Here is an 18,903-nt window from a genome sequence, read left to right as displayed (position 1 = left end):
GCTTGCCCAATTTTATTTTAGATTCCAGCTCATATCAAATAAAATCCCACATGGAATAACAGGGAAAACAGGCTGGACACGTAGCTGTGCCATTAGTGAGGTTAAATCAGGGAATTCCACAAACAAAACAATTTTCCAATGGGAAATCCTTTTGCCTTTGAAGTTCCAATTTTCCAAGGGGAAATCCTTTTGCCTTTGGAATTCCAGTTTTCCAGTGGGAATTCCTTTTGCCTTTGGAGTTCCAATTTTCCAGTGGGAAATCCTTTTGCCTTTGGAGTTCCAATTTTCCAAGAGGAAATCCTTTTGCCTTTGGAGTTCTCTACCAAACACAATTTTGCTGTGGACGTATTGCAGCCAGGTTTCCGTGGAAAAGGCTGGAATTCCAGTCCCGTTCCTGATGAGCTCTGACAAACAGAGGTGAATTTGGGCTCTGAAGGAATTCAGCAGAGGGAATCCCAAGGCTCTGGCTCCAGACATTATGGGATGGAGGCCGAGGCTCCTGGAATGAGGCGTGGGACAGATGGAACCCCTGGAAATAAATCTCTTCCTCCGTGGCCGACGCCAACCCCATCCCTGCCCCGTAAATCAAACCCTCAGCCTTGAGAGAGCTCCCCGAGACCTTTTCCAGGTTCCTTGGGAAGGGAGAGCCGAGGATTGCTGCTCCAAATGGATAGGCCCACGGAGACAGGGAAGAGCTAAATCTCGCTCCCCTCCGGCTGTATTTCTGGGATCCCATATGGAGCCTTGGCAGGAGCGTCCCAGGGAAGCGTCAAGGACTCGGGCTGGGACAGGCAGGGCACAAACCAACCTGGCAAGTGCCGAGTGATGCCCTGCAGCTCCCAGGAAATGGATGTGGAGCCCAAATCTGGGTGAAAACCCCCGAGGGAAGAGGTTTGGCTGCTCCCAAATCCCACAGCGCTTTTGCAGCGGCTTTCCCAAAGAATCCTGTGCTGCCTGTACATGTGCTAATTCCCACATTTTAGTGCCCTGCTGGAGGAGTGCCAGCAGCTTCCCTATGGACACAGGGTTAGCCTGACACGTTCCAGCTGGGAATTCCCTAAAATATTGATGTTTTAACCTAATTCCCCTTCTAGCCAGTCCCTGATCCCACAATTTCTTGCATGGCAGAAAAGTTCCTGGTGCTTAATTCCATTATTATTATAGACAAAGGCATAACAGGAAAGAGACTGGAATTCCACTTGGAAGTAGCTGGAACTTGCCAAGTATTTGGGATATATCCACACTCTGTTTTGATCCAGAAATAGGATTTATTGCAGTGTAAAATAAAAAATAGCAACTTCAGAATACACCCAGCAACCTTTTTCTTATGTGGCTACATCCTTTCTTATTTCAGTATTATTATTATTCTGATATTGAAATAGAATTGATATTAAATGAAGAAATTAAGAAACAAAATGAAGAAATGAAATGAAATTTTAAAACATTTACTGAAGAACACTGGGAAAAGGCTCTGGCAGGTCACCAGTTTTCCTGGTCAGATGTCACAGAGATGGAGAGATGGAGAGATGGAGAGATGGAGAGATGGAGAGATGGAGGGATGGAGGGATGGAGGGATGGAGGGATGGAGGGATGGAGGGATGGAGGGATGGAGAGATGGAGGGATGGAGAGATGGAGGGATGGAGGGATGGAGGGATGGAGAGATGGAGGGATGGAGAGATGGAGGGATGGAGGGATGGAGGGATGGAGAGATGGAGGGATGGAGAGATGGAGGGATGGAGGGATGGAGAGATGGAGGGAGGAGAGATGGAGGGATGGAGGGATGGAGGGATGGAGAGATGGAGAGATGGAGGGATGGAGAGATGGAGGGATGGAGGGATGGAGAGATGGAGGGATGGAGGGATGGAGGGATGGAGGGATGGAGGGATGGAGGGATGGAGGGATGGAGGGATGGAGAGATGGAGGGATGGAGGGATGGAGAGATGGAGGGATGGAGGGACAGGACCCCGGGAATGGCTTTAAGGTGAAAGTGGGTAGATTTCAATGGGATTTTGGGCAGGAATTGTTCCTGGATCCCTGGCAGTGCCCAGGGGCTGGATGGGTTTTGGGGGAACGTTCCGTGGTGCCGATGGACCCGGAGCGCCGGGACCCACCCGGGCCATGCCCGAACCGGGCCCGCAGCCCCGGCGGATCCCGGGGAGGATCCCGGTGTCGAGGGTGGATCCAGAGGGAGGGTCCGGGAGAGGATCCCGGTTCCAGGGGCGGTTCTGGGGCGGATCCCGGTTCCGGGGGTGGATCCAGAGGGAGGGTCCAGGGGAAGATCCCGGTTCCGGGGGTGGATCCAGGGGCGGTTCCAGGGACGCATCCCGGTGCCGCGTTCCAGGGACTGTCCCGGGCCGGTTCCGGGGCGGATCCCGGTTCCATGGGTGGATCCAGGGGCGGATCCCAGGACGGTTCCTGGGCGGATCCCGATTCCAGGGGCGGTTCCAGGGGCGGATCCCGGTTCCAGGGCCGGTTCCGGGGCGGTTCCGGGGCGGTGCCGGTTCCAGGACCGGTTCCGGGACGGTGCCGGGGCGGTGCCGGTTCCGGGGCGGTGCCGGTTCCGGGGCGGTGCCGGTTCCGGGGCGGTGCCGGTTCCAGGGGCGGTTCCAGGGCCGGTTCCAGGGCCGGATCCGGGGCGGTGCGGGTTCCAGGGCCGGTTCCGGGGCGGTGCCGGTCCCAGGGCCGGTTCCGGGGCGGTGCCGGTTCCAGGGCCGGTTCCGGGGCGGTGCCGGTTCCGGGGCGGTGCCGGTGCTGCCATGGCCGCGGTGCCGCTGCGGGGCCGGCGCGGGGCGCCCGGGCGGGGGGGAACCGGGGAGCCGGAATGTGTGAGTCGGGACCGGGAATGGGACCGGGAATGGGACCGGGAATGGGAATCGGGAATCGGGAATCGGGACTGGGATTCGGGAATGGGACCGGGAATGGGGACCGGGACCCGGCTCCCCTCGCCGCCCGGGCCGTGTCGCGGCTGGTGCCGGTTCGGGGACGGAGCTCAACAGGCTTTGGGGGTTTTCTCTTTTTTTCTGTTTTCCATCTTTTCTTTTTCCACGTGTTCTCTTCCCCGTTTTCTTTTCCTCTTTTTCGTTTTATTTTCTTTTTTTTTTTTTTAATGTCTAAATTCCTTTTTTCCTTTTGAATTTTTTGTTTTTCCCTTTTTTTCTTTCTTCCTTTTCCTTTATTCCTTTTTAATTACTCTTTCCCTTTTTTCTTTCCCTTTTTTTTCTTTTCACCTGTTTTCCCCTTCTTTCCTTTCCCATTTTTCTTTTTCCTTTTCCCCCCTTTGTTTTTCTTTTCCCTTTTTTCTTCCCCCATTTTTTTTTTCTTTTCATTTTTTGTTCCTTTTTTTCTTTTTCCTTTTTTTAATTTTTCTTTCTTTCTGGCTGAAACCCTCTTTACCAGGCAGCCTCACTAATTCCATCTATATCTGCTCTTCTGGCTCCAAGATGACAGAGAGGAATCAGAATCCCAGCCTGGTTTGGGTTGGAAGGTTGGATTTTAAGGCTTTTGGACTTAGAGGAGTATCAGATTTTCAAGGCCAGAGCTCCCAGTGTGGTTTGGACTGATCTTCAGGTAGAGTTTCCCAGGTGGATCTGCGTGGATCTCACATTCCCTCTGCTTTCCCAAACAGAGCCATCTTTCCATAGGGAGAAAAGCAAGGAGCATCTCCAGAGGGCCATCATTCCACAGGGAATCCACTGGGGCTGATCCAAGGAGAGCTGGGCTCTGTGGAGACCTGTGGGGCAGCCTGGCTTTAAAAACGGGCTCAAAAAGCAGAAATTGCATGACAAGAACATTTAAACCTTGGAGGAAATCTTTAAAATTGTACCCAAAATAGCCCAACAAACGAGCAGAACTTTTCCTACAGCTTCAGGTTGGGTGTCCAGTGGAGCTGGGTTTGGCACCAGCTTGGTGTCATCCCTGAGCTCTTTATTTCCCAGCTGGACAGGAAAGTGAGAGGCTTCCCTGCAGAGAGATCTGCTCCCTGCCTGCTGCTTTTCCCCCGCTGATCCCCCTGAGCTGCTGGAGCAGATCATTCCCTAAGAGGAGCAGAGCCTTGGATGCAATCCCTGCCTGCCTTTGGAACAGGGAGCTCGGTGATCCCATCACAGACTCCCTGCATCCTGCACAGGCAGCGTGGATGCAGAGATTCCTTCTTCCCTGAGAGAGAATTCCAGAGCCTGGGGTTTTCCCTGGAGCAGGAAGCATCCCCAGGGTGGCATTGGTGTGATGAGTTTCACTGAATTCCTGACACCAAGCAGTGTCCCCCAGAACGATACCTGGAGTTTATTTTTAATTTTATTTTTAACCAAATTCCTTCTGGTGTGTGGCATTGAGTCATTTTCCCCTCTTCCCTCTCATTTCACACATATTCCCAGTTTTCTGCTGCACTTTGCCTTTCCCTGCAATGAAGGAGGAGTTCTCCAGCAGCAGAGGACATTTTCCCAGTGGGAGGCAATCTCAGGGGTCTGGAGGATCTCCCCAGACTTTTATTCCATTATTCCTTTCTTACCACAGTGCACATTTCACTTTTGGATTCCCTTCCCACCCTGATATCCTGCCTCCCTTCTTGGTGATCCCATCCCAGCTGTTTCTCCCTGAGGTTCCTGGTGCATTGATCCATTTTTGGTTTCTCCTAACTTATCCCAAGTTTAAATTTCATTTCTGTGCTTCAGTAGTCTGTTCTGTGCCAGCCCATCTTCCTGGGAAATCACATGCTGGAGAAAGAGAAGGAATCTTGGGATTCCTTAAGCAAAGTTTGTTTGGCAAAAATATCCCAGGTGTGTGAGTGTCTCTTAGGAATTCAGGCTGTAAATCTGTGTCAGGTTTGTAATGCCCATGGTTGTGTTATCCCAAGGAACCCTGGGATTTGGGACAGCCTCCCTTTCCATGGGCAGTCACAGGCCAGGGATTTTCTGAAGGTTTCCAGTTGGTTTTCCCTGGATTCACAGCTCAGCCTCCCCAGTTCCCAGGGCCGTATTTTTGGGAAGCGCTGCTCCTGTGAGGGCTCGCTCAGCCCTCGGGTTCCCGGGACATCCCTGGCTCAGGAAGGACAGCTTTAATTAAACAATTCTCCTGGGTTAATGACTCCTTGCACACAGCTCCCCTGCTGAAGCCCATCCCATCCCTGCTGGAATGCAGGCTGAGGGATGCCTTTTCCCAGCGGGATTTTGTGGAAGGAGGCACAGAGAGGTGGGAGATGCAGAATTCCTGCTCTCAGCACCAGGGGCAGTGGGAAATCCAAAACCTTGGGGTTGTGGCCCGATGCCTCATGGCCCATCATCAACCTGGTGTTGTTCCCAGTGGATGTGGCATCCTTGGGAAGCAGGAAAATCCCCAGGACTGGGGTCCTGTGCCTTGCACTGAGATGTAAATATTGCTCTTGGATGTTCCAGAAGCGAGTGTGCAGACTGCTGGACACCATCCCACGGGAGGCTGCTGCCCAGCTCATGGACTGTGCCATGGATCTGGATTCCAGGCACAAATTCCTCCCTGGCTCTGCTCCCTGGGCTGCAAAGACAAAGCAGAATTCCACAGTAAGTTCCCACTGTCCGTGTGTTTGCTACAAAATCACCTTACAAATGCATTTTATAATAATATATTAAATATTATATATATTATATATTATACTATGTTATTATATTATATTATATTATATTATATTATATTATATTTATTTTATATTATATTTATGGTATTATATTGTATTATATTGTATTATATTGCATTATATTGCATTATATTATATTGCATTACATTGCAATATAATATAATGCAATATTATATTATATTATATTACATTATATTATATTATATTATATTATATTACATTATATTATATTATATTATATTATTATAATAATATAATAATAATATAATATAATAATATAATATAATAATATAATATTATTATATTTTATTATATTATTATATTATATATATTATATTATTATATTATATTATTATTATATTATATATATTATATTATATTATTATATTATTATATTATATTATATTATGTTATATTATATTATATTATATTGCATTATATTATACTATACTATATTATATTATACTATACTATATTATATTATTATATTTTATATCATATTATTATATTATATTATATTATATTATATTATATTGCATTATATTATATTATACTATACTATATTATATTATTATATTTTATATCATATTATATATAATATAATACATTGCATTATTTTAGATTTCATTATATTACATTACATTGCATAATTTTACATTATATTATATTACATTATATTACATTATATTACATTATTTTACATTACATATATTACATTACACTATATATAAAAATATATGCAATAATATATATTATATAAAATACATTTTTTAATAATTGTAAATAATTGCCTTTTTTTTTCTTCTTCTTCTTTTTTGTTATAATTTTATGATGAATTTGTGTCTGGTTTTGTTCCTCAGATTTTGGAAAATCATGGGAACAGAGGCATTTCCCAGCCCTGCCCGAGATGTGTTGCTGGAGAATCTGTAAGTGTGGGAATCTGCTTTTTGGGACTAAAAAAGGCTGGGAATTGTTCCCCAGAATTAAAACCATAAAACATGAAGTTATCAACCTCCACAAGTGCGCTGCTCAGGAATAAAGGCTGGAAATTAAAAGTAAAGGAGATGGATTTAGCATTTCAGCAGAGCACAAATTAATATTCCCAGCAGCAGCTGGAGAATCTGGAGATGCTCAACACATTTTTCAAATTCTCTCTGAAAAAGCAGAATTTGGGAAGTAAATAAACAAGAAAATAAACAAGAAAATAAGAAAATTAACAAGAAAATAAACAAGAAAATAAACAAGTAAATAAACAAGAAAATAAGAAAAGAAACAAGAAAATAATAAACAAGTAAATAAACAAGTAAATAAACAAGAAAATAAACAAGAAAATAAGTAAATAAACAAGAAAATAAACAAGAAAATGAAAAAATAAACAAGTAAACAAAGTAAATAAAGAAGAAGAAGAAAGAAACAATGACATAACATTTCCTCTACCCCAATTTTAGTTGTCCTTTATTTACTGGATCATAACTAAATATTCAGGAAAGTCATTCTATCTCCTTTTTTTTTTTTCTGTAATTGGATATTTCCTTTCTAAGGAATAACTACAGCTTGAAAATATTGCTCCTTCCAGAGCCAAAATGAGGGGAGGTGTGAGGAAATGCTGGATGTTCATTGCAAAATCCGATTTATGGAATTTAAGGCAAAGTTTCCATCAGGAAAACCAGAATTGATTCATTTATTTCTGCTCATATTTAAAATTAAAATAGAAAGCAGACCCAGGGCAGGCTGTGGGAATATGGAAACCACTCTCTGGGGTTTTCCAGTTGGAATTTTCCACACATTTCTTCTGCACAACATCTCAGGGATTCAGAGCCAAAGAAAAAGAAGGAATATTTGGGGATTAAACCCCAAATTGACACCTCTCATGCCAGAATTACAGGGACAGCAGAGTTGGAAAATTCTGCTGTGTTAGTGCCCACTTCATTTGGAATTATTGAGACTGAATACAAATCTCACTGTTAATAATATTAATATTAATATTAATAATAAAGATTATAATAAAGATAAGGTAATAATGATAATAATGATAAAGATAAAGGTAATAACAATAATAATAATAAAGATAATAATAAAGATAAAGATAATAATAATAACTATAATAATAATAAAGATAAATATAATAATAATAATAATAATAATAATAATAATAATAATAATAATAATAATAATAATAATAGAAATGGATTTTTTTAACTCTGGCCTGTTGAAGAACTTGGGATAAAAACTGGAGGAGGTAACACTGACCTTTTCCAGAACATTGATCTGTGGAGTTTGGGGCTGTCTGGGACCTGTTTTATTCACTTTGAAATGTTTTCCTGTGGCAGCTGTAAGGAACAAGGAAAACAAGTGGAACATCAAAATTAAAGATTTGCACTTTGAGTGCTCTGTGCTTTCAGTTTAAAAACTCAGGGTAGGACCACAAAAATCTGGAGCCCTTGCAGAGCTTCAACCTTAAATTTTTCCTTAATTAATTTCGTATTATGGAGTTGAAATTTTAAAATAAAACAAATGCTTGCAAAATAAATAAATAAAAAAATTTCAACATTTTTTTAAAAATAAATAAAATAAAAACAAAAACTTGGAAATGAAGACTGAAACTCCTTAGCAGTGACCTGAAATGTTGTCATTGCAGGGCCACTTCAGTCACATCCTGGGCTTCTAGGAACGGAGCTGGGGCAGAGGAGCAGCCCTGAATTCCTGCTGGGACCCTGAGGATGCAGCTGGATCCTGCATCCTGCCCTGGGGACACTCAGGGCTCCTTTAGCTGATATTTTACACCTGCTGAAAACGCTGCTGCTCCTCAGGAAGCTCAGAATTGTCTAAAAAAGACAAAAAAAAAGGCTGATTTCATGTTCAGGTAGCTCAGAATTGTCCAAAAAGGAACAAAAAAAGGCTGATTTCATGTTCAGGTAGCTCAGAATTGTCCAAAAAGGAACAAAAAAAGGCTGATTTCATGTTCAGGTAGCTCAGATTTTGTTTAAAAAAGAACAAAAAAAGGCTGATTTCATGTTTAGATAGCTCAGAATTGTCTAAAAAGGACAAAAAATGCTGATTTCATGTTTAGATAGCTCAGAATTGTCTAAAAAGGACAAAAAAAGGCTGATTTTGTGTTTAGATAGCTCAGAATTTGTCTAAAAAGGAACAAAAAAAGGCTGATTTCATGTTTAGGTAGCTCAGATTTTGTTTAAAAAAGAACAAAAAAAGGCTGATTTCATGTTTAGATAGCTCAGAATTGTCTAAAAAGAACAAAAAAAGGCTGATTTCATGTTTAGATAGCTCAGAATTTGTCTAAAAAGAACAAAAAAAGGCTGATTTCATGTTTAGGTAGCTCAGATTTTGTCCAAAAAGAAACAAAAAAAGGCTGATTTCATGTTTAGGTAGCTCAGAATTAATTTAAAAAGGAACAAAAAAAGGCTGATTTCATGTTTAGGTAGCTCAGAATTGTCCAAAAAGGAACAAAAAAAGGCTGATTTCATGTTTAGGTAGCTCAGAATTGTCTAAAAAGAAACAAAAAAAGGCTGATTTCATGTTTAGGTAGCTCAGAATTGTCTAAAAAGAAACAAAAAAAGGCTGATTTCATGTTTAGGTAGCTCAGAATTAATTTAAAAAGGAACAAAAAAAGGCTGATTTCATGTTTAGGTAGCTCAGAATTGTCCAAAAAGGAACAAAAAAAGGCTGATTTCATGTTTAGGTAGCTCAGAATTGTCTAAAAAGAAACAAAAAAAGGCTGATTTCATGTTTAGGTAGTTCAGATTTTGTTTAAAAAGAAACAAAAAAAGGCTGATTTCATGTTTTGGACTGGTTAAGTTGAGCTGGCCTTGGGCCCAGGCTTCACCTGGGGCTGGGCCAGAGGCTGTTTTGATTCCAAAGGTTTTCCCAACAGTCCTGGATCCCTTGGAAAATGCTCCTTTGGAAAACCCTCCTTGTGCAGGGCCACAGGCAGGAATGGGAGGACACAAATTTTAGTTTTTAAGTGGCTTTGCAGCTGTGAAATCCAGGAAAAATCCCATTGAAGCTTACATTTAAATTCCAAAAAAAATCTGTTTAAAAAGGCTTGACCTCATCATCCAGCAGGCTTTTACTGGCACTAATTTAATGACAGGTTAATTAACCTCTGAAAGGTGAATTTTGGGGGTTATCAGGCTGCAGAATCCTCAGGCAAAGGTTTTTTTGCAGTCCTTGAATCCTTCCCACGTTGTGTGTGCAGCTGGAGCTGGCACTGGGTTGTGTTCTTAAGGAGATATTCTCATTAAATAAAGGAATATCGCATAAATACTGAATTTAATTAAATAACACATAAGGAAATTAGTCCAATCTGCACTTAATTGGCATTCAGGTTTTGGTTAAAATAAATAAGGTTCCTCCAAGCCAATAAAAATTTCAGTTAAATTAAGAATAAATATTTTTAAGTTAGTATTTACATACTTGAGACCAAGATCTGGTGGGTCAGAATTTGTGAGGAATTCATTTTTACATCCCTGTTTTACCTTACATTTTTACAATGTAAAATTTACATTTTTACATTTAACCTTTGCCTTTTAATTTTTTTTTTCCTTTAACTTTTTAAAATCAAAGCAGTATTTAAAAGAAAAGGTGGATAAACAGCAGTTTCTCTGCTGCAAAAGCTGAAATATCTGATTAAATGTGAAGTGCTAAATGGGTTTAGTTCCTGAAAAATCACTCAGAACCTCAAATGTGACGAGTAACAATTAGGACTGGTCAAAATTTGGTCAAATATAGTCAAAATTTGGTCAAATATAGTCAAAATTTGGTCAAATATAGTCAAAATTTCAGGTTTTCAGAGAGGGGAATCCCAAAAGTGGCCTCAGATTCTGTGACAGGAGAGTTTTCTGCCAGAATTCATCCGGCCAAAGTGTGGGATCAAGCTGAGAACACAGGGAATAGCTGGATTGTCAGACCAAAGAAGTGTTTTTTCCTTAAATAACTCCAGTTTTATCGTGTTCAGGGGTTCACAGATACCTGTGCCAATATTTCCTCTGCTTTAAACTTGAATCTGCTCCGCACTGGGGTCAAGCCAAGAGCCAGCTGCTTCCTTCCTGCTTTTCCTTCTGCTCCTGCTGGGGTTTGTGCCACGTTCTTTTAAATCCTCCTGCTTTTACAGCATTTTTTAGAAGATGTGGGGGTGAATCCCAGGGCTGGTCCCAGCTGCTGGGGGGATTTTAATGGGATTTTTGGGATCACTTTTCCCACCGGCACTGGGCACGGGGCAGGGGATTCCTGAGCTCTGGGTCCTGCCTTTGGCTCTGCAGGTGAGCAGGGACATCCTCCAGCTGGCCCAAATGCCTCCTGCAGGTGGGATGGCTGGATTTGGGAATTCCTAAAGATGTTTTCCAGACACTGGCCCTGAGAGGGGTGATCCCAAGCAGGGTTCTCTCCCGGGAACACAGGGGAAAGCAGAGCAAGCCTATGCTGAAATTTAAATTAATGAAATCTGTTCTCCTACTAATCCCATCTGTGTTGGGAAGGAGCTGCAAAAATGGGATCAGCCAGTGGAAAGGGAACTGCCCTCATCTCCAGCTATCCCAATCACCTCTTCCTTGCAGAATTCCAGCCTGCTTTGGGCTGGAAAGAACCTTAAAGCTGTTCCAGCAGTTCCACCTGGGGCACCTTCCCCTGTCCCAGCTGCTCCAGCCCCAGTGTCCAGCCCGGCCCTGGGCACTGCCAGGGATCCAGGGGCTGCTCTGGGCACCTGTGCCAGGGCCTGCCCACCCTGCACCTGCAGAAATTCACATTTCATCTCCGTTCTGTGGGAATCAGCCCTGGGTGGAACCCCTGGAGCTGCTCCCTGCATTCACATCCAGCTGTTCCCACGGCTGCCCTGACTCTCCAGCTGAATAAAACCACATTTAACTCTCACAGACACCTCATTACCCCCCAGTTTTGTCCCAAATGGGAAGGCAGACGCTCCTGGATAAATTCCAAAGCCAACTTTTCCTCGTGGATGTGATTCCTTGCTCCGTGTTTTCCAGCAGGGCATGGAGTGCTTTTTTCAAACCAGTCAGGCTGGAAACAAATTGGGGTTTAATTGTCTGCTCCACTGAAGGCTTTTAATGGTGATATTTTTTTAAATAGATGGGTTTGTAATTTATTTTGGGATTTTCCAGGATCATAAAGCTGGCACAGGCTGGGGCAGTGAATATTCCTTTAAAGCAGATTTGTGTCAAATCTGCAGTGGAACCACAGAGCTATTTTTCTATGCCTTGTAGAACTCTGAAATTTTGTTTTCTTGATGAAAAAATACAGAAACTTTCTATTTCCTACTGCTGTGGTTTGTACACAGAATAACCAGAGTGATGCTTTATTTACCTGTACATAGAGAGAAAGGCCCCTGGCCTGTTTTTAATTCAGGTTTAAAGGATCTAATTCTTATTTTTAACTTTGTGTTTTGTAAATTGTTCCTTACAAAAGCAGAAGCATTAAACAGCACTTTGGCTGCAGCACGGAATTGTCTGGTTGTGTTATTCCAGGGGTGATTTCTGAGGATGCTGAGGAATAAAGGTAAATAAAACCTCTGATGAGGAGAAGAAATACATTATTTCTGTCATGTAAAATCTTTGTAGCAGGTTTAGTTGCTCACTTCATTTATTTGATGGTAATTACAAGTCCACTTGGCATCTTGACTGCCAAAAAAAGGTGGAAAATCAAAATATTGGGGTAAGTGGGGTTTAAAGACAACCTGGATTCTGACAAGCCAAGACTTACTTGTTGCAATGGCTACACTTAATATATTTAAATTTATTTTTGTTTATTTTAAATATTATGATTTATTGAATAGATTTTAAATCCGTGGTGTTTATGTCTAAATTAGCTGCTTAAAGCCTCTGCAGCTCTCCTGGGAGCGTGGTGTGATACCCTGTGTTAGCAGACTTGTAGGCACACATAAATAACTCTGTGTTTGCCCTGACTGCTGCAGCTAATTCCCAAATTAACGCTCACACCGGGCATTTTCCACATCAAACTCTGTGTGGCCACTGGGCTGGGGATGGAGCTTTGGGCAAAGTGACTTTTCCTGGGAATTCAGAGTTTGTTCCCTCTCTCCCACATTTCCCAGTGGTGACAAGTGGCTTGGCCAGGCCTCCAGCAGCTCCCCCTGCCCTGGGGACATCAGCACTCCAAACCAGCAGTGATCACAGTGCTTAAAAACAGAAAAATAAAGAACCCCAGGAAGGTGCAACAGGATCACAGAATTGTTTAGGTTGGAAAAGGCTCTCAGACCATCGAGCCCAGCCCATCCCAGCACTGCCCAGGCCACCCCTGCCCATGTCCCCAAGTGCCACAGGGCTGGGAATGCCGCCAGGGATGGGCACTCCTGCCCTCCCAGGGCTGACAGCCCTTTTTGGGAGGGAATTTTCCCAATATCCACCCTGAGCCTGCCCCTGAGGCTGTTTCTTGTCGCAGAATTCCAGAATGGTTTGGGCTGGAAGGACCCTAAAGCCTGTTCAGTGCCGTGGGCAGGGACCTTCCCCTGTCCCAGGCTGCTCCAGCCTGGCATTGGGCACTGCCAGGGATCCAGGGGCAGCCACAGCTGCTCTGGGAATTCCATCCCAGCCCCTCCCCATCCTCACAGCCAGGAATTCCTGCCCCAAATCCTATCCAGCCCTGCCCCCTGGCACTGGGAGCCATTCCCTGTGTCCTGTCCCTCCATCCCTTGTCCCCAGTCCCTCTCCAGCCTCCTCCCAAGCCTGGAGCTCACAGAATCCTCAGGCAAAGGTTTTTTGCAGTCCGTGCTTGGCTCTGATGTTCCAAACTCTGCTCCTGACCCTGCCTTGCCAACCCCAGCTCCTCCCCTGGTTCCCAGGACGTGGGATCAGCACATCTTCCATCCATCCCTGGGGCATCCTCCATCCATGGGGAATCCTCCATCCATCCCTGGGGCATCCTCCATCCATGGGGAATCCTCCATCCATCCATGGGGAATCCTCCATCCATCCCTGGGCTTCCTCCATCCGTCCCTGGGGAATCCTCCATCCATGGGGAATCCTCCATCCATGGGGAATCCTCCATCCATGGGGAATCCTCCATCCATCCCTGGGCATCCTCCATCCATCCCTGGGCTTCCTCCATCCGTCCCTGGGGAATCATCCATCCGTCCATGGGGAATCCTCCATCCATCCATGGGGAATCCTCCATCCATGGGGAATCCTCCATCCATCCCTGGGCTTCCTCCATCCGTCCCTGGGGAATCATCCATCCATCCCTGGGAATCCTCCATCCATCCCTGGGGAATCCTCCATCCATGGGGAATCCTCCATCCATGGGGAATCCTCCATCCATCCCTGGGGCTCTTCCTTCCCCTCAGGATGGGCAGGACCAGCTCCCAGGCCCTCCCCAGGTGGGTATCTCTGTGTGGTGATGGTGGTGGTGCTGCTACAACCCCAAAATCACCACCTGATCCTTGCCTACAACACGGGGTGTCATTCATGAGTTATACATAAATGGCAGCTTTACATATTTAAAAGGAACATGGACTGCTTTGTATCTGAAGTATGGTTCCCAGGGGAGAACACCACCATTTGATCTATTTTTGATTAAAATGTAAAAATTAAAAATTAAATCAAATGGTAGTCGAATTCCTCGGGGAAAACACACTTCAGTTATGAAGTATTCCCCATAGTAACCTTGAGAATCTTACAGCTGTATTGTCTCATCTGTAGGTGGTCTTTTTATGTCTCACATAATTAAAATGAATTGCTGGTAGAGAACCCCTACCACTGCATACAGATTTATGAACCTGGAGGCACCTCCACTCCCAGACAAACAGGGACAGCCACGGCTCCCTCTGCAGCTGTGCCTGGCCAGGCAGCCTCTGGAATCTGGGATTTGCTGGGAATCTGGGCTGCAGTGGGGAGTGATCCCTCCAGAGGGTGAGCAGGGAGCGTGCTGCAGAGCCAGGGAAGAGCAGGAATGGGGAAAAGGATGGACAGGATCCCTGGGGCTGGAAAATCCCTCCCATCCAGGCAGTGCCAGCCCTGCCCCATCCCCACCCTGCCCCAGCCCAGAGCCCTGAGTGCCACCTCCAGCAATTCCTGGGACACCTCCAGGGATGGGCACTGCAACCCTCCCTGGGCACTGCCAAGGCCTGAGCTCCCTTTCCATGGGGAAATTCCTGCTGCTGTCCCCCCTGAGCTGCCCTGGCCCAGCCTGAGCCCGTTCCCTCTCCTCCTGTCCCTGTTCCTGCGAGCAGATCCCAAATCCCCCCGGCTGTCCCCTCCTGCCAGGGACTTGTGCAGAGCCAGAAATTCCCCCTGAGCCTCCTTTGCTCCAGCCTGAGCCCCTTCCCAGCTCCTCAGGAATTCTCCAGCCCCTTCCCAGCTCCCTCAGGAATTCTCCAGCCCCTTCCCAGCTCCTCAGGAATTCTCCAGCCCCTTCCCAGCTCCCTCAGGAATTCTCCAGCCCCTTCCCAGCTCCTCAGGAATTCTCCAGCCCCTTCCCAGCTCCCTCAGGAATTCTCCAGCCCCTTCCCAGCTCCCTCAGGAATTCTCCAGTCCCTTCCCAGCTCCCTCAGGAATTCTCCAGCCCCCTCCCAGCTCCCTCAGGAATTCTCCAGCCCCTTCCCAGCTCCCTCAGGAATTCTCCAGCCCTTTCCCAGCCCCATTCCCTGCCCTGGCCAGGCTCCAGCCCCTCCAGGGCTCTCCTGGGGTGAGGACCCAGAGCTGGAGTGAGCCCTCGAGGTCCCTGTGGTGGCACAGGGGGACAATCCCTGCCCTGCTCCTGCTGCCACAGGACTCAGCGTTTCAAGTATCCAAGGAACCCTTGCTGTACTAAGCAATGGCTAAATGTCACCAGAACATGATTGTGAAATTGGATTTCCTAGGAAAATGTGCTCTACACAATCTAATGCAACTTATTTCTAGCAAGCTGCTTTATCAGGCTGCCTTGGAATACGGGAATGTGTATTTGATAAGATTAGAGAATCGTGGGGATCAGGAAAAATAAGACTCCAGACTTTGCATTCCCATTTTCACCCAGCTGAAGGACAAACATGTCATTTATTTTGTGTTTGGTTGTGATTCTCGTGGTCCTGTTAAAGTACCCACAGCAGTGGCTTGTGACTGTGCATCCTGCTCAAGCTGTGACTAAAACTTCCCTAACAACATTTCCGTAAAAAAGAAGGGGATGGAAGCGAAAAGCTGGGATTTATAGGGAAAAGAAAACAATTCTAACAATAAAAGTATCAACTCTAAGAGTTCCACAGTGCCTTGCAGAAACATTTTGTAATAAGCAGCAGGAGCGTTCAAATTTCAGTGTAATACTTGAAAGAAAATGTCTCTGATCTTTGAGTTTCTTCGGAGAGGGGAGTTTTTAATGTATAATCAGACTAAAATCCTCCTGTAATTGCACAGTGAGAGGCCTGTGAGGTTTCAGGAGGGCTGCAGATGGAGCATGGGCCTACACGAGCACCAAGGTTTTTCCTCGTCTGTGGAGCCAGCGCTGTGGAATCGGCCTGAGGCTTCCCCATGTGCAGATTCCATGGAATTCCAAATGTGGAATCCCTCTCCACCAGCTGTGCTGTCACCTCGTGCTGGCCACTGATGGCTCTGAGCGGGCACCGAGGTCACTGATGAATGAAATTCTATCCGGACTCGGACACCTCGTTCCTTCCCCTTTCTGCTTGTTCCACGTCCAGCCATGCTCAAACTCCATCCAGCTCCTTGGGAAGCTTTTCCCCCTCAAACCATTAACAGTTACCTCTTCATTACCTGGAATCCCAAATTGGTTTGGGTTGGAGGGACCCCAAATCCCCCCCATCCCACCCCAGCCATGGCAGGGACACCTTCCCCTGTCCCAGCTGCTCCAGCCCCAATGTCCAGCCTGGCCTTGGGCACTGCCAGGGATCCAGGGCAGCCCAGTTCGTGTCTGAAAGCTCCTCCTTGGTGTGAGGGCTGGGAAATTGCTGCAATTCCCCAGAAATGGACAAAGGGTTAGGATTAAGGGTTTAAAAAAAGGGTTTAAATGAAGCTCTGCTGGGTGAGGGGCTTGCTTGAAAGGAGCAGAACAAGGAGTTCATACAGTGGCAATCGTTCAGGGCACTGCCACAAATACAGGACCAGAGTGGAAAGGAATCGATATTTCCATGGGTTTATGCTGAAAATAGAAAATGTCTGGTTTTACCATCACTGCATCTTCAGTAATTCAGGTGTAGCAAAGTCTGAGCCTGAAGGCAAAGCCAGAGAGCAGAAGTTCTGTGGAATTTGTGGCCTTCAGCTGAAGGAGGGGAGATTTAGATGGGATTCTGGGCAGGAATTGTTCCCTGGCAGGGTGAGGAGGGGCTGGGATGGAATTCCCAGAGCAGCTGGGGCTGCCCCTGGATCCCTGGCAGTGCCCAAGGCCAGGCTGGACATTGGGGCTGGAGCAGCTGGGACAGGGGAAGGTGTCCCCGCCATGGCAGGGAACAAGTTGAGCTTTAAGGTCCCTTCCAGCCCAAACCAGGCTGGAATTGTTTGAATTTCAGATTAAGTGGGCCCAAGGAAAGGCTCCGTGTGGAGCTCCCGTCACGATGTGATCGGGACTGACTCAAACACAAAATTGGTTTCCTCCTAGAATAACAGTGGCAGGTAAAGGGAGCTCCGTGGCTTTTCAGGTTTTGAAGAGCAAATGATTCAACAGCAGGATGAATAAATAATGAAGGAAAGTGAGATTATAAATCGTATTTCCTCATTTGAAAGGCCTCGTCTCCTGATTCATCATTATAAACGTGTTACAAACTTCGGGTCATTTACAAAATAATAGAACGCTTTAAGATTACCCTTAGCTTTATGTAAATGCAATTTTAATATTCTATCTTCATTAATTATCTAATCTTGGGAGCAAATAAACTCCTGACACAATTCTGTAGCTATTTTGCCAGCAGGATTTCCTTTGAAGTTGGCGGTGGTTGTAAGAGGAAGTGGATGACAGGACTGAGCCTCACCAGCACTTTCAGAAGAAAAGGAGCTTAAACAGTAGCTGAAAACCCAGACTTCCTATGGGCACAGAGCTATTCCTGCACTGCCACACGTTCATTAGTGCCAGAAAAGTGGCATTTTATTCCCGCTGCTCCTGTTCCAGAAGCGTGGAAGGGGTTTGCTCCCACCTCCTCCCCGTCCTGCTCTCCTCCCTTGGCTCTCAGCTCAGAGCCTGGCCCTGAATGAAGAGCCAGCGGGGTTCAGGGAGCTGCAGCTGGACCTGGTGTGCCTCTGCAGCTCTGTTTTCTCTCTACAGCAGGTTTGTACCTCCCCAGCTCGGCACGTGGAGCTCTGTGGAGCAGCGGGAGCATCACCACAGACGTCACGGAGTCCCAGAAGGGTTTGACTGGAAAAGAAGCTCCAAGCCCATCCAGTTCCAACCCCTTGCCATGGGCAGGGACACCTGCCACTACCCCAGGCTGCTCCAAGCCCCGTCCACCCAGGCACTGATGCCAGCCTGGCCCCAGGGAAGTGCAGGCTCCCACTGGCACCCCTCCCTCCTCTGTCCCATCCCCACCGTAATGCAGCCTGGATGTTTCCACCTGAGCTCCCATTCCACCCAGCTCCACGCACGTAAATGCTCATATTAAAAGGATTTTATTAATAACTTATATTTAGTTTCTTCAGAGCAGAAAGAACAAAATCAGTGCTCGGGATAGGGAAGGGCTGGGTTCAGAATCCCCAGAGGGGCTGTTCCTGCTCCCCTCAGCTGAGACAACAAATTCCAGGTGTGAGCTCTGGCATTCCACAGCCCCAGAGCTGCTCATTCCACCCCCAGCTGCAAGGTAGGATATTCCTGGATATTCCTGGATATTCCAGGCTATCACTGTCATTAAAAATCCCATCCATGTCTGCCAATTATTTTAGTAATTACTTCTCCTAAAAAGACTACTGAGCATGATTACAAATATGGCTTTGTTTTGATTGTCTGTTTTCCTGGCGAATGCCTGAGTTCCTTGACTTTGTTTAACTATATAAATAATGTTTGCTGTGCTCTCCCAATGCCTGGCTCTGACCCTGGGAGCATCAATTTAATAACACAACACTCTGATAAACTCATCTGCAAACTGTTCAAAGTCCCCAAATTAAACCTTATTTGCATACAAAACACACATCAAAAGAACATTAAGGGCCGGATTTTGTTCTCCTGAAGATCAGCAGGCTCCACTTGCCCATCTCTGCTGCTGTCCCTGAGCCAGGGCAGCGGGCAGGACCCCCGGGTGGAGGAGACGCTTTCTGGGGACGGTCTGAGACACAGCAGAGACCTCTATAATCGAGTTAGGTGTTAGGAGTTTATTTCAGGGTGTGGGAGAGAGAGAGAGCCT

At 45.7% G+C, this 18,903-nt stretch overlaps 1 protein-coding gene across 1 annotated transcript; it reads left to right on the top strand.

Annotated features, from left to right (window-relative positions):
• Positions 1-2,709: 2,709 nt before the first annotated feature.
• On the top strand, positions 2,710-12,073 carry C9H10orf143 (chromosome 9 C10orf143 homolog). Its single transcript, XM_088059872.1, has 4 exons — positions 2,710-2,826; positions 5,392-5,532; positions 6,467-6,532; positions 8,245-12,073. Exons 1-4 carry the CDS (start codon positions 2,758-2,760, stop codon positions 8,272-8,274), a joined length of 306 nt encoding a protein of 101 aa, XP_087915998.1. The 5' UTR covers positions 2,710-2,757; the 3' UTR covers positions 8,275-12,073.
• Positions 12,074-18,903: the final 6,830 nt, after the last annotated feature.

This window comes from Pseudopodoces humilis, chromosome 9 (genome assembly GCF_049639895.1).
Source record: "Pseudopodoces humilis isolate 2021_Gansu_Grassland_sample_001 chromosome 9, ASM4963989v1, whole genome shotgun sequence".
In the NCBI taxonomy this organism is placed as follows: Eukaryota; Metazoa; Chordata; class Aves; order Passeriformes; family Paridae; genus Pseudopodoces; species Pseudopodoces humilis.
The sequence above is the reverse complement of the archived record's forward strand: the minus strand, read 5'-3'. Positions and strand labels throughout refer to the sequence as shown.

Coding starts and splice junctions, on each gene's coding strand:
- C9H10orf143 (XM_088059872.1), top strand. CDS start 2,758: ATGGCCGCGGTGCCGCTGCGGGGCCGGCGCGGGGCGCCCGGGCGGGGG. Junction 5,533..6,466: donor AGACAAAGCAGAATTCCACA/GTAAGTTCCCAC, acceptor TTTGTTCCTCAG/ATTTTGGAAAATCATGGGAA. Junction 6,533..8,244: donor GATGTGTTGCTGGAGAATCT/GTAAGTGTGGGA, acceptor TTGTCATTGCAG/GGCCACTTCAGTCACATCCT.